At 40.2% G+C, this 15,719-nt stretch overlaps 1 protein-coding gene across 1 annotated transcript; it reads left to right on the top strand.

The window, feature by feature from the left end:
• The first annotated feature begins 53 nt into the window (after positions 1–53).
• On the top strand, positions 54–14,665 carry LOC310831217 (transmembrane protein 180-like). Its single transcript, XM_083711652.1, has 7 exons — positions 54–275; positions 4,387–4,566; positions 8,040–8,771; positions 10,173–10,327; positions 11,339–11,422; positions 12,009–12,152; positions 13,456–14,665. Exons 2-7 carry the CDS (start codon positions 4,414–4,416, stop codon positions 13,577–13,579), a joined length of 1,392 nt encoding a protein of 463 aa, XP_083567778.1. The 5' UTR covers positions 54–275; positions 4,387–4,413; the 3' UTR covers positions 13,580–14,665.
• Positions 14,666–15,719: the final 1,054 nt, after the last annotated feature.

Genomic DNA, 15,719 nt, shown 5'->3' with positions numbered 1-15,719 from the left:
GGGGGGGGGGGGTGGAGGAAGGACGCCGAACAAGGAGACGGGCGGCTGTAGCAGAGCAACGTGGCAAGAGGCTGGGGCGGTAGCGATTCAAAACACGGAGTCAGCCGGAGCCCACCCTGAGAAGAGCCAATGGCGGGCCGGCGTCCGCGGCTCCTCTGGCTTATCGCGTGCGGGCCGCTCCCGGTTTGGCCAATGGGGTGGAAAGGGAGGGGCCAGGCTCGAAGGCGAAGACCCGCCCTCCGAGTATTTCTGAGCGGCCCAAGCGCGAAGGCTTGGTTAGTATAAGCGGGTCGGAGGGGGGAGGAAGGTCGGGTTGGGGTGGTTGCTACGAGGCGCGCGCGAAGCGGGTTGCTAGGGAGGACGGGCAGGCGGGGTCCGCGCGCGGTGGATTTGGGGGGGGGGGGCATGTTGTGCACCCTTACCTGCGAGTAAACCGCGTGCACCACAGTGGGGCTTACCGTCGGATAATAGTTTCGCGTGGTTTTCAGAGCTGTGGGGGAAATGGACGCCTTTGGTCGGGCTCCGGAGTAGGGCTCTATTATCAAATACCTCTGAGGAGGAAATATACCTTGCAACCCCACCCCCACCTCAAAACCCCCAACAACCTCGTCACATCATATATCTTTGGAGAGGACTTAACTAAAATTGCATTATAAAATCTTGAGGATGATATATGGTGTCCTCCTGTACCTGTTTAGTCAGAAATAAGTCCCAGTAGGGCTTTACTCCCTCGTAAATTAAGATTTAAATAAATACATTTAGGGCCTAGTCGTCACAAGGTGGCTCACACAACAAAATTCTCAAAGCCTGTTAACAAAACAGCAGCTTAAGAACAAGGCCGGAGGAGCTCTGTTTAAAAATGTTCATAGAGGTTTTAAAGCAACTCGGCACTGGAGCTTCAGAAATGGAAGAAAAACAAGAGTGTTGTATTTTCAGAAACAAACAGCCTTATGATAGAATTACAAAATGGATTGCTTTCGTTGAAGTAGCCGGATAATGCTGTTTTGAATTGTGGGTGCTTGGTTCACCTAAATTCCTGAGTTTGATAGGTGTTAGAACTTAATCAGTGCTTGGAGTGTTAAAAAAGGCTGACAGACACTGGAGTTAGCAATATTAAAATACAGGCCAAGCCAGCTTCCAGGTCAGGAAACCACTTGGGAAATTAGTTAAAGACAAAGGAAAGGCAACGGCCATTAGAAATGTAAGAGACATGAGACTCTGGGCCAACCAGCAAACAGGCATAGCCCCACCCAGAACTCCGAGATAGTTAGCTGAGACAAAATAGTTACAGTCTGTAAAGTGTGGCAAGATGGAGGAAGGGCGAGCCTTGGCTGGTGTCTTTTTTAATCCTAGGCTGTTGTGGCTATGGGAGAGGCAATAATCTCTTGGAGTGTAATGCTGGGAGCCCTCCATTGCAGGCTCAGGTTGTATATATGTACAAATAAACCATATATCGTAAAGACACCACAGTCCCTGCTTTTCCTCATTTCCAGACCCTGGAACCCTTGGGATCTTGCACAGCTTGGAGATTGGGGCGGTGTGTAACGATACAATTACTGTAATTGCTTTTTGAAATGGACTGTCAGGTCCCACTTGTAGATCACAAATAGATTTTAAGTTACAGAAAGTAAAGGGTTGGCATAGTGAACAGTTCTCCAAATGGAGAAAATGGAAAACTAGAGTTAGGAGTGAGCAGTGAAGCGACTACGTTTGCTGATAGGGTGTTTGGGGTCTTCTCACAGGCGTCTGGTGGGCCACTGTGAGAAACAGGATCCTGGACTAGTTCTTGTGTTCACTGCTGCTACAATAAATGTTAAGTTTTAAGGTACTGCGAGAGTCATAAAACAACTGTCCCTTTTGTTAGAGACAGCTTGTGAATCAGGGTATATTGTGAATCAGGCCATATTAAAGGAGGAGGAGAGAGGGGCCTCCTGTATCTTTGATAATTGAGTAGAACAGGGAATCACAGCAGCACAAGCTGCACCTGTCAAGCTTTCCTCTTGTATGCAGCTATTAATGGGCAACCTTTGTACCTTCAGGTGTTGTTTGATTACAGTTCCCATAATTCCTGACCATTGGCTGTGCTGGTTGGGGTTGATGGAGGAGCTGGAGTCCCAACAGTTTCTGAAGGGCCGCAGCTCCCGCCGCCCCTGTATTTAAAGGTTAATGGCAACCTTTTCATTCTGAGAGGGGGCAGCCGCACCTCCTTACAGCAGAAACAGCAACAAAAAAAATGGCATTTCAAAAGCTGGGAAATGTGTTTGAATCATAAGCTTTTACTGGATTAGAGGTCACCTTCAAATAATTCCATTCTTCTGTTTTTATATTTAAATTGCTTTTTCCTGATGAAATTATTTGAACTATCCAGGACTTTTCTGCCGTATGTAAATAGCTTTAAGTAGAGTTCCTTCATCTTTCCAGTGACATTGGATGCTTCTGCCATTCATACTTTTAATACAAGCCCTTGTTTTATACAATACATACTGTGGCATCACCAACAGACAGAGTTTGAGTATATTGGAGGTTACAGAGAAAACCTGACTAGTGCTCACTGTTCCTTGTGTTGATTATAATGCCATTCATGCTTACCTCAGGCATCTGTTTAAATGGAGGAATCGATTTACTTTAATCAATGTCATTATATGTCTACTTCATCTGTTGGAGCTAAATATTGATAAAGGTCACCTTTTCCATCTGATTAACAGTTTTTAGATTGCTGTTTCACCATTCTGTTCAAGCATTTCTAACAGTTTGCTTTATGGTTCAGGTGGATTCAGTATCCCAGGTTTTGTTACAGTATCCTAAAAAAAGATATATTCTTACTCCATCTTCTCCCCCACCCACTGACCCAGATAGGTGGTGTGAGAGAGAGGGAGAGGTGTTCCCCTTTTAGTTTCACCTTCCATGATTTTTTTTTTTTACTGGGAGACATTACTGAAGAAACTACCACCAGAAAGCATTTAACTACATAGATATGGGATAGAAGGGTTTGATCCTGTTCTTGTCAATTGTAAAGTGGAAGCTGTGAGGGCAAAATATTTATTACAATGTGAGACAAGGATAAATAGATGAGAAAATGTTGCCCTCTTGTGGATCATGCGAAGCCACTAATCGTACAGTATTCATTGTCACTCCGACAATATTCATCTTGATCCATGGAAGGCATTTTGCATTTATGGATATTAACTAGCAAAAATGAAAATAGGGTTGTTTTTTACTAGATTTGGAGTGTTCATCTTTGTAACTTTCAAAATGTTCAAATTCTGGCAACTGCAAAAAACCAAATAAATGTAAAGCTTAAGTTTTAAAAAATACTACGTATATATTCCATCACTTTAATTTTGCCTTGTACCTTCCTTCTGCTCACTCCTTGTGTGCAGGCATATACATATCCATCTCATGACAGAATTATTCCTAAAGGGCATTTCTTATTTTTTACAAAATTGTGGTTAATAGACTCAAAATATGAATCATATCTAACAGTGACTTCCCTCTTAAAGCTGCATTGGAAATGTGGTAATGCTCACAGTTGAATTTGCAAATAAAAATTGAAAACCCTCTTCCATACAGCAGCAGATCACACAAAAGTGTTTCAGTTTATTAGGTACAACTATTCAGCAGCGGAACAGGGATAGACTCTCCACAAGTTGTTTGACTACTCCCAATTGCTTTAGCTGGCAGGACCATGGTCAAGGATAATGAGAGTTGCTCTCTAACATCTGGAGGTCTTTGGGTCCTCTATCCCTGAAGCATAGCCATTTGTCTGTGACGCTGTAGTTAAACTGAACAAAAGAGCCCTGCTGGATCTGACCAAAGGCCCATTTAGTCCAGCATCTTGTTCTCACAGTGGCCAACCAAATGTCTCTGGGAAGCTTCCAAAGAGGACTTGAATACAGCACCACTCCCCCCACTTGGGATTCTCAGCACTAGTATTTACATAGAGACAATGGAGGTAGCACATAGCCTGTAGTTACCCATAGGCTTATCTGCTATGGATTTGTCTATTTGCCTTTTCAAGTCATTTAAGATGAGCAGCGGGCTTGAGGTATATGATCTGCAAGCTGATTTCCAACTCTAAAATTCTGTTGTTCTATGTAAATGCTTTAGATAATCTGCAATTTGCCTTTCTGTTTCCTATAATAAAGTGTCCAGTCATGTGCCATATACTGGTACTGTATTGTTACTTCCAGTATTGTGATTTCGTTGTTTGCTGTTTTCCTCCTCACAGTCCTACTAACATTGCACAGATAGGCAAATGCCACAAAATTATCCAACTTTTCATTGGAATGAAACTACAAAAATCTATACAGTATCTGAAGGCATAAACTCTCCATTGGAACTGTAACAGCCTGTAACTGTTTTATCATATTATTATTTACCTCCTAGGGGAAGAAAAAAAACCACCGTGGAAAAATGAAGTTTTTTTCAAGAATTCATCCAAATGCCCTGGCATACTCAATGACGACTTTAGGTGCTGGGATGATGAACAGCATCTTTAATTTTTATTATGTTAAACTCTTTTTAAACAAATACAAGATATCTGAATCAGCATTCCATCAAGCACAGGTACAGTCAATGTCAACATTAGTTTTTCTGTTGTTTTTGGGTGTTTCCCAGGTCATTATTTTGAATTCAGAATTAGCAGTGTCTTTTATTTAGTGTAAGCAATTTCTATACTGCTTTTCAAGTCTTCCCAAGGCAGCATAAAGTAAAAAAAGTCACAGCAAAACATTGAAACCATTAATAATTACTAGCGCAATTGAAATGAATATGTTACTTTAATCAATAAAAACAAACCAGCAGCAGATTAAACCATATAAAACAGCACTGTCTGCTCCCTCAATGCCAGCTCAGGATACTAGCTATCCTAATTCGACTAAATAAAAAGCTGGTTGGAAAATAAAAGTTTTATGGTTTTCCTAAAAGAAATCAAGGACACTACTGTAATTCATTACTGTTTGTATGGTTTATGTGTTAGTTTGTGTTATGTATTCAGTGGTGTGGGCCTCAGAGGTGGCCTCGTCAGCCGAGAATGGTTGATATGCCTTGTTGAGGGTGCACTTAAGGGGAATGACAATTGGGGTCTCCCATCAAGTGTGCAGAACTAGCTCGAGGAGCCCTTGTTCGATGAGGTGATCCAGCTCTGCATTCATCTTGGGCTTCAGGGTGAATGGCACACGCCAAGCCTTCATGCGGATTGGTAGTGTGATTGGATATCATGTATTGATATGTTCTGTGATTGGATATCATGTATTGAATCAGAACACAGGGGCTCATAATCCTTAGTCCAAAACTCCAGCTCAGACAAACACAGATCACTGAATACATAACACTTGTACATATGTTTATGATTAAAAAAATATAAAAATATATAAACAATTACCAACATTGTCGTGCGACATATGAGGAATGTGGTTAATAAATTATAAATTTTAGTTGGAATTTTATTTAATGCTGCTGTTTTAGGTTCCGTATTTTTTGCTCTATAAAACTCACTTTTTCCCTCCTAAAAAGTAAGGGGAAATGTGTGTGCGTCTTATGGAGCGAATGCAGGCTGTGCAGCTATCCCAGAAACCAGAACAGCAAGAGGGATCGTTGCTTTCGCTGCACAGTGATCCCTCTTGCTGTTCTGGCTTCTGGGATTCAGAATATTTTTTTCTTGTTTTCTTCCTCCAAAAACTAGGTGCGTCTTATGGTCTGGTGTGTCTTATAGAGCAAAAAATACGGTAATTGCATTTTTATATAGTTATATATGTACCTTTGAAAGATACATACAAATATTTTCATTGTACAGTGGTACCTCGGGTTAAGTACTTAATTCGTTCTGGAGGTTTGTTCTTAACCTGAAACTGTTCTTAACCTGAAGCACCACTTTAGCTAATGGGGCCTCCTGCTGCTGTCACACTGCCAGAACACTATTTCTGTTCTCATCCTGAAGCAAAGTTCTTAACCTGAGGTAATATTTATGGGTTAGCAGAGTATGTAACCTGAAGCGTATGTAACCCGAGGTACCACTGTATTTCCTCGTGTACCACTGGTACATTTTTCAGTGGGTTTTCCAGAGTCAAGAAAACACCCATCAACATATGCTTTTAACTTGTAATTTTGTTGGCCCACTCTTATGCCCCTTATTTTGTCATTATTCCTTATCTTTTGTGTGAATACCTTCAAAATCAAAATAAACAATAATGGAGACAACAGGAATCCTTGTATGCTTCCTTTAATAACCCTACACACCCATCAGGTGTTGTATTATTTACAATAATATTTGCACATTGTTCAGTATATATTGCTTCTATGGCCTTTAGGAAGGTTTCCCCCAGGTCCACTTCCCTCAAAACGCTTTTCATAAATAGCCAAGTCATGTTGTCAAATGCTTTCTCCATATCTAAGAATATCAATGATGCCTGTTTTTCATTATGTACTTCTAAGTATTCTATTAAGTTAATTATATTTCTTACATTGTCTTTTAACCGTCTGCCAGGAAGAAAGACTCCTTGGTCCTCATGTATTAGATTGCTCATAATTTTTTTAAGCCTGTTGGCCAGTGTTGCTGCAAACATTGTATAATCACAGTTTAGCAATGAAATCGGGCGAAATTTTGTCATGTTTAGGTATCAAGGTGATATAGGCCCCTTTCCAAGTTTCTGGTACTTTTCCTATTTCCAATACTTTATTCATAATGTATTTCAATGTAAATTAGGGACATGGGAGAGGGCCTTCTTGGTGGCTTCTCCCAGACTTTAAAACTCCCTCCCTAGAGAAGTTAGACTGGCTCTCTCCTTGTTCTTCTGTTAACAGGTGAAGACTTTCCTGTTCCAGCATGTTTTTGCGAACTGACTGCTTTTAATGAAAGGGCTGGTGCTATGCTGTTTTTATTGTACTTAATTGTACAGTGGGTGCGTGGGGATGTCTCTCTGTGCAGCATTTGAAACTCCCATTATTCCAGGCATGTTTTGCAATGGAATTTCATTAATGTGAGCAGTTTCTGAGCTCTAGGCACAGTACTGTGCCCAAGAGTTCAGATTAAAACTGCCACTGCTGGAAGGAAAGGAGGACTTTTATTCTGCCTTCCAACTTCCAGCCACTCTGAAGACTGCAGAAGGGACTCTCTCATAAGACTATAAGGGGGGTGGGCAGGGGAAATGCGGCTTGCTCCCCCCCCAGTATTAAGATGAGGACTAGACCATGTGAAAAATGAATTTAAGATTTTAGCTGCAGTTCATTCATTTTCAGCTTTGCATTCTTATTACTAAAAAAGTTTGCCTGGCCACTCCATTGCAGTGCCCATAATCTAGGTTTAAGGTGCCATTCAGCTCCTAGCTTTCATATCTTAGTTTCTAACACTGTCTGTGTATAGGTGTATTGACAGTTATTTTTCTATGTTTTTAGTTCTTATTTTTATCCATAAGCCACCTTGAGTCCATGTCAAGGAAAAAGGTGGGGTATAAATAAATAAATAAATAAATAAATTATTATTATTAATAATAGTATTTAGAATCAGTGTTTTTAATTTGCAAATGCAGCAAACAGGATGGTACACACCCACACACACAGCTTGATTTTTGTGGAAGTTCTCCTTGGCAGCTGCCATCAGCACAGACACTAGAAAATTATTTTCTTAGGCATCCCTAAGCCCCAGTTTCCCATCTCTACTCAACTCAAGAATAAAGCTCATTGGGTGATCTTGGACTGGCCAGTTATCTCTTAACCTAAGTTAGGCTTGTAGTAAAGGCAAAAGGAGTGAGGGATATCCAAGCTTCTTGGATGAAGGTTAAGAGACAAATAGAATGAGTGCAACATTTTCTCCTGAGTTTTAAATCGCCCCCGTTCCAATCGCGTTTTCTTTTCTTTACGTTACTAGTGTCGATTTGTCATTCATTTACTGATTTTAAACATTTTCCATTTTTTAATCCATGTTATATTTTTATTGATACGATATGTTTTCAGTTGTACAAGCTGCTATGTGATTTCTGCTGAGCCATGAAAAGTGGTGCAAATAAATAAACTGGTGCACTTTTTATTATTATTTTACTCAGGTTGTTTTTATGATCTGGAATGCCATTAACGACCCTCTCTTTGGCTATATTCAAGACAACTCCAAAGTGCCATGCTGCTCCAGGCGTCGGTTTTCCATTTTGTATGGAGCTCCCTTGTATGCTTTGGCCTTTCTTCTTCCTTGGTTTCCTTGGAAACAATATGAAGAAGGTGACTGGCTTAGCGGACTTCATCTTATCGTTGCTTTGTGCGCTTTCGATGGCCTGCTTACGTTCGTCTTGCTAGCACAGTGTGCCCTCTTTGCGGAAATTTCAACTAGACATGAAAATAGGCTCCAGCTTATTAAGTATAATCAAGTGGCAACCTTGGTTGGCTCCACCAGCATCCTTTTCTGTGGCTTAATTTCAGATAACATGGAGAACTTCACCTATTTTCAAGCATTTGCTGTTCTGGTAGGAGCAGTTGCCACTGCTTGCATGTGCTACACTGGAATGTATAGCACCACTCAGTATGAACAAAAAGAAACTCTAATGGAGGAATTTGAGGAAAATGCTGAGAGCTCTCTCTCTTGGTCCTCTGTGATTTTGTTGACAAAACAGATCATGACTCAGAAAAACTTTTTGCTTTTTGTGACCATGAACTTCTTTCAAGTCTTCCACTTGGCCTTCTGCAACAATTTCATGATGATCTTTGCAGATAACCTCATCCCTAAGGACGTTCTATCATCATCTATCAGAAGTATCATGTATGGGGCAGGTTTTATTTGTCCTCAGGTAGGCAGAGAAACCTTTTGTTCTTTTCTCTTAAGACGAAAATATGCTGGTTCTCAGCAGATTTATTTGCTTCCACTGATTGCCAAGAATAATTATGCATTACCTTGCAGAAAACCTTTATACTGCAAAACTAACCTTTGGTGCTACTGCTTTCTCCCAAAGGAATTCAACTGATGCACATACGGTTTGACTAAAGGGGAAGCTGGCTCTTCAGTGTGTGTTTGTATGCTTTATGGTACTTTTGTAAAAAACAAAAAAGTTGGTAAAAACCTATAAGAACAAGTATGGGATTAAAAATTGTGAGGGATCACAAAGCCAGGTAAATCTATGGTGTTGAACCTGCAGTAGTAGTTCTCAAATGCTAAGACTGGCCTCTCGAGGGCAGGGGAATTTAATAACAAATGGCCCCTTTACTATTCAGGTTAGAGGGCAACATATTTTACTTACTGATTTCCTTTCATTTTTTCCTATTCATTAGTACTGTTTTTTCCTCTGTTCTTCTCTTCCACATTTCCCCCTCACTAAATTCGGAGATTCCCTATACAGTCATACCTCGGGTTAAAGTAGTTTCAGGTTAAATCTTCAGGTTGCGTCCCATGGTGACCTGGAAGTAACGAAACGGGTTACTTCCGGGTTTCACTGCTCGCGCATGCGCAGACACTCAAAATGATGTCATGCGCAGAAGCGGCAAATCGCGACCTGCAGACGGGGGTTGCGTTCTGCTCAGGATGTGAACAGGGCTCCAGAACGGATCCTGTTCGCATCCAGAGGTACCACTGTACTTTGAAAATGTGAATAGGAGAGCTGCATCTATTTCATATGGAAGGGAGGATAAAGTGTGGGACAGCAGTAGTTGGAGGAGAATACCACATGGATGAGGAGGAATTAAGAGACACAAGGGGTTCATGAGCCACATTAAGCTGAGGCGCATAGATGGGCCCTTAGCATGTTACACTGGATATACAAATAAGCTGTTTAGCTAGTACAATAGCTGTGTATTTGCAAGTGACATTTTGATGTGGGTTTATAATTATTAAAATCCAGACAATGCAACACAGTATATATATATATATATGGCTCGATCTAAAATGCCACTTTATTTTTATTGCTATTTTCAGAATGCAAATAGAACAACAAGAAAGGAGCAGCGTCAGCTTCCATTAACAATTTAAAAATCCACCAGTCCTTTGGACAGTCATTTGTCCAAATAGATATCCAAACGAGATTGGCTGTTATAAGGCGTATGTTCAAATGTTGGTGATGTAATGCTGATGTTGCCTTTTTGAAGGATTGGATGGTCAGGGTACCCTGTGGTGCTTTCTTTCTGGTTAGAAATAATTATATCTTTGACAGGGTTTCAATACTGTATTAATGTAGCTTAATATTTCTGTTATATTTCAGTGCCTTGTGCTAATCAGTCAAGCTTTGTTGAAGAAATTTGGTTACTATAAGGTGGTCTTATTTTCCTTCTACTTGGAAGCAATAGCTGCCGCTATCATGCTTTTTGTAGGTCCAGAACACTACTACATATTGGCTATTTATCTTACGGCAAACATGTAAGTAACTTTAGTTTTAAGAGCATGGCAATTTTGACCAGGATTCAGAGAGATCTACTTCATGTATGGCCCAGGGGTGGGGGGTAGAGGAGAAGAGGTGAAAGCAAGATGCCCCTCAGTAGGATCTCCATGTATTATGGATGGAATCAATAGCGGTGGCTTGCTCACATCTGTGCTGTTCTGGGCCCAGGAAAAGCCTTTTGATTCTCCCTTTCTTCCCCTACACACCAACCATGTCAGCCCTAGGACCTAGCACCACTGTTTTAATTCCCCCACTATTCTATCATAGCATTGTGGAGTTATAAAATGGTCATGCCTGAGCACTGGGGGAGGTAAAAACGTATTAAAGTCCTCAAGTAGTGTGGGTCATGGAGGCACCAACACTAGGTCTCGTTGCAGAGGTCCTCTTACGTTAGGTGCATGCGGGGGGTTTCATTCCTAGCCCCAATGTGCGTTGGGAGCGTGCATAACTCCAAAAATGGTCACTGTCTGTACAAGCAGTAATGTCATTAATCAGGAAAATGACTGGTAGTTCTTTGGGGATTCTTTAAGGCAGATGGGGTCACAGATGATTTGGAATTGATTACATTTTTTATAAGTAATGGCAATTGTCCTAAATTGGAGACTATTGGAAACCACTTATTCTAGTTTCTCAAATCTGGAATGTATTATTTTATTTACATATTTATTTAAATGATTTATATGCTGCTTAATTCTCCCAAAATCTCTTAGGTGTTATTAGAAAAATGAAACAAGTTAACAGTGAGATCTTTGGGAGGAAAGCCAAGATTAAGTTTTCAACAGATGTGGACTTTATTCATTAATTTCTAGAATCCTTATTCTTCTGGGTCCTCATATCCTATTTTCAACTTTGCTGTTTTATTGATGTATTTATGTAGTAGTTCACTACACAAATATTTTATGGTACTAAAAACATCCAAATTTAACTTTTCTTTGTCCAAGGCAATTCAAATCTAAGTCACTTCTCCATTTATTTATTTATTTATTTAGGGTCATTGTTCAAGCTTCTTTCAGTCTGTTTAATTTGCCTTTGGCTGATATTGTTGATGCAGATTTAAAGAAACATAAACGGAGGTAAGCATGGTCTGTTTACTTTTTATGATATGCAAACTTTCATTGTTGATAATAAATGTTAAATTGTTTTTCAGTTATTATTGAAATGTCTCAACTCAGCATGCTCATTACACTACATAGAATTATTGTTGATACATTCTATAACACTTTTCAGTGCTTTACACTCTCCCCTCCCCCCCCCCCAAATACCTAAACAATTTGTCAGTGACCTTGAGTTGAGCAGTTTGGAGCCTGATTTCCCCCAATTTATTAAATTATCCCTATAAATTGTATACAAAAATACATATATTAGTAGAAATTCACACTAAAACGTTGATGGATTTTCATAAGAACTTTTAAACAAAAAAAAAGGTGCAGTTGAAGTATAGAAAATGGAGTTTAAGATTGGAAAAATGAGAAACTGAGGAAAGCTGAAGTTGACAGATTCTTAGTATTACTATTGAAGAATTTATTATAATCCTAATAGTGGTACATTCCAGCATATATGATGCTTGACTGTGTTTGACTATAACTTTCTGCTGAAGTATTCAATTTGCAATTTCAATAATCACTTGCAGTCTATTAAAATTACTGCTTAACATTTCAGATTACCACTTTCCTCCATGGTTTTTGGAACAAATGCCTTGTTTACAAAACCAGCCCAGTCTTTAGCCCCTATGCTTGTGGTTACCATACTAAATCAATTTGGTTATGCAAATCTGAATGGGAAGGTTGCTCATCTTGACCCAAGGTAAGTAAGAGACAATTAATTGCCATGGTGATATTTTAATTTGATGAACCCTTTGTTAGGAATTTGTGTTCTGAAACATGTTATCTGGAAAGTTGCAATGGTTGAAGGTAATTTTTGTTTTACTATATTCACAAAGAATTTCTCTTAAGTTGTAGTTTTCACTTGTGCTTCTTGAACATGAAAGTTTGCAAGTTTGTCCAGATAAAGCTAGTGACCTTTCCCATGCAATCAATGTAGTCCAGGCATCCCCAACCTGTGGCTCTCCAGATGTTTTGGCCTACAACTCCCATGATCCCTAGCTAACAGGACCAGTGGTCAGGGATGATGGGAATTGTAGTCTGTACTTGGTTAGATCTTCGTTTGAGTATAGCAACAGTATTTCCTGTGTTTGCAGCAACGGGATGAATATACCTGACAGATCACATAGGTCCAGTTCGCATGACACGCAAAATTGTTCTTAAACCATGGTTTATTGAACAAACCACCCTTAAACTAAAGAACATTCTGCAGACTATCAAAGTAACTGGTTTATGTTGTCATCCTCCATCCCGCCTAGTTCCAACCCACAACTGCCTCTCCTTCTGACACCCTTCAAGCCTTTGTGACAACTGCTGGCATTTCCTCACCATGTCTTTGTGCTGATTTTCTACAGCAACCCTCAAGGAACCACTTTCCTCCCTTCCCCAGAAAAAAAAAAATGCCTGTATACCTTTGCAGCTTGTAAAAAAACAATTTTGCAATTGCTGTTTTTATATTTACAACTGACAACCACTTTTTACTGTACATTTATGCTTTTAGATTAGTAATCAGAACCTGTGTTGGAGCCACCTTATTACTACTTCCCTCTCTCTCATAGGAGGTTTGAAAAACTTGCTTTTACTAATGCACACTTAAATATTTTCATTTGTGCGTTCTAGTCACTGTGAGGAACAGAGGTTCATTTTGAAACCCCTCTCACTCAACACCTGCTCTGTTTCAAAACAGCATTTCATTCACACTCCCATAAACACAGTTCTAAATGTTTTTATTTCAGTGTGTTAAAATGCAAACCTTTCCGTTTCCAAAACTTTAAGAATTAATATTTTCTGCCTGTGCTTTTCCTTGAAAAGTTGACAAGATTTATTGAAGGTAATAAATTTATGTATACAAATGGGGATAGATGATTTCCTAATTTGAATTAAGCATGATCTTGTTGAAGTGCTGGAACGCAACTCTGATAAATATATACCGCAATGAGTTTTGTTTTGTAGTGATTGCTGAAAAAAACTGAACATTAAAAAACCACACCTTACTTCTCTTTCAGTTTGTTTCTAGGTCTCCACGATGCCATGTTCTACATGATCTGCCTGGTTCCTCTTTGCATTGCAGTTATACAGATTCTGACATGGACACCCTTTTCCATTCAGAATAGCCACCTTACCATTTGACATTGAATTGCAAATGTGTGGATCGGGAACCGTTCTATTTTACAGGTCAGATGAACAAGAATATTGGATTTCCTTGATTCGGGGGGATCATCTGCAGCCTGAGCCAGTAAATTCTTTTCTGTTATATCTGTAAATCTTGTGTGTGCCTTATCATCATGCCATATTTCTTTCTAGTTCAACTGTACGCAAGTTAGAGATACCACATAGACTTACTGAGTACACCAAAATGCCACTACCTCACTGGACGCCTAAGAGATAAATGCATAATGGTGTGGTGTGATTCTGTGAACAATAAACGTGACACTCTTTTTAGAAGAACTAAGGGCCCATGATAAATCATAAGAAGCTGCATTTGAGCACCCTCTCTCATAAAATGTGAAATGCTTCTTCTTTGCTGCAAGCAAAACAAGGTCATTTCCCCCCATGGAATATTGGAAAATGTATGTTAGATTTCTCTCCCCCTAACTGGTATATGGTCTGCAAAACACAGCATGGTTTCTCTACATGGGATACCTTAGCTTTGCAGGGGTTGGAAAGAAGGGCAATGACAGCATTGGAGCACATTGGATAAAATTGTACAGACTGTTCAGCAAAGAAAGCTTGGGCAATATTTAGAGGGGGAGGCATGCATATCTGCGCTGTGGAGAGAACGTGAACTGATGTTTATGTTTACATACTCATGACTGCACAAGTAGTGATGAAGACTGTCATTGGCAACGGAAAAGGGGGAGACAGAAGGGGAACAGTATAGTTGATGCAGCATAGTGGGAAACCCAATTAATCCACATGGTGGAGATGCAGGTGGCTGCTTGAAGTGGAGGGCAGAGAAGCTTGCACGGAAGCCTGTGGCTTGTGATGGGAAAACTTGATAATGAAAGAAAAAGTGTTTGGGCGTCTCCAAAGCATAATAAATGTGATTAAATCAAACTGCTGGGTTTATGGGGCTGTGGGGAAAATAATTTTTACTGGGTGGTAGGCTCGTAAGCTTTGGATTTCTTGGCTGCTTGATGCCATGCAAAGAGGGATAATCATATGTAAAACTGTACTATAGCCCTTGGAACTTGCATAAAAATATACTATTTGAAATTGTCTGTCACATTTCCTTTATTGTCAAGTAGCTAAATGCAGCATTTTGGATTTGCCCCTGTTAAAGCCTTTTCCATTTTTCATCTTTTGAAAAGATGGTGATTAATGAGAAACTAATGCTACTTGATATGTTACAAAGTCCGAATTATGCCATAATAAATCCTACCATCTTGTTCTTTATCCAGTAGATTATATATAGTAGCACTTTTATTTCTCATAAAGCAGTCTTTTATTTTATTAAGCCAATTCTTTATAGCTCAGTTCTTAATTAAACATTGGAGGAACAGACTTCTTAGCCTGTTTAAGGTGGGGGTTTTTTGGCTCTTTCCCAGATTTGTTTTCTTGTGGGAAAAAAGAAAATTGTTATCATTTTCTAGCCTATTTCTTACCCCATTCATTAGCTACAGTGACAGATAGTGCAGGGATCTCTAATTCTTCCTCTCTCCCACCCTGTACATTTAAAGTCTCCTCTAAGGCTGCAATCCTGATGTGGGTAGGAGGGAATCTGAAGGCAGCTTAACTGCCAAATCTAGTGCTGGAGCCAGCAGGATGGAAGTGAGAAGGTAAGAATACTGCCCTTGTTGCTGTGAATCTTCCCCAGCCCTACCTGGCGATGCCAAGGATTGAAACGGACCTTCCGCATGCAAAGTAGTTGCTGTACCACTAAGCCAGGGGCAGGCAACCTAAGGCCCGTGGGCCAGATGCAGCCCAATCGCCTTCTCAATCTGGCCTGGGCTATTTGTGGGGCATAGGAATTGGTTCATCCCCCCCCCCCCAAATATAGTCCGGCCCACCACATGGTCTGAGGGACTGGACCGGCCCATGGCTGAAAAAGGTTGCTGACCCCTGCGCTAAGCAATGACCCTTCCCCAGCCATAATGAAGTGACTGAACATAATGCAGTGCAATTCCCCTCACATCTTCTTGCTACTCTTCTGGATCAGTTGTTTTATTTGAGCCAAGGTTCCCAAGATCTTGGTACGAAGGCCGGGTCCTCTTAGGTGAAAAAATAATGGGTGAGGACATGCTCTTGAGCATGGACAGACCACATACTC

The sequence above is a fragment of the Podarcis gaigeae genome (genome assembly GCF_964106915.1).
Source record: "Podarcis gaigeae genome assembly, chromosome: 14".
NCBI lineage: Eukaryota > Metazoa > Chordata > Lepidosauria > Squamata > Lacertidae > Podarcis > Podarcis gaigeae.
Note: the sequence above shows the minus strand (reverse complement) of the source record. Positions and strands in the feature narration are given on the sequence as shown.

What these genes read in the sequence shown, in the direction of transcription:
- LOC310831217 (XM_083711652.1), top strand. Translation starts at nt 4,414, where the DNA reads ATGAAGTTTTTTTCAAGAATTCATCCAAATGCCCTGGCATACTCAATG. An exon ending in CAGCATTCCATCAAGCACAG is followed by an intron (nt 4,567 to 8,039) that starts GTACAGTCAATG and finishes TATTTTACTCAG; the next exon opens with GTTGTTTTTATGATCTGGAA. An exon ending in GTTGCTCATCTTGACCCAAG is followed by an intron (nt 12,153 to 13,455) that starts GTAAGTAAGAGA and finishes CTTCTCTTTCAG; the next exon opens with TTTGTTTCTAGGTCTCCACG.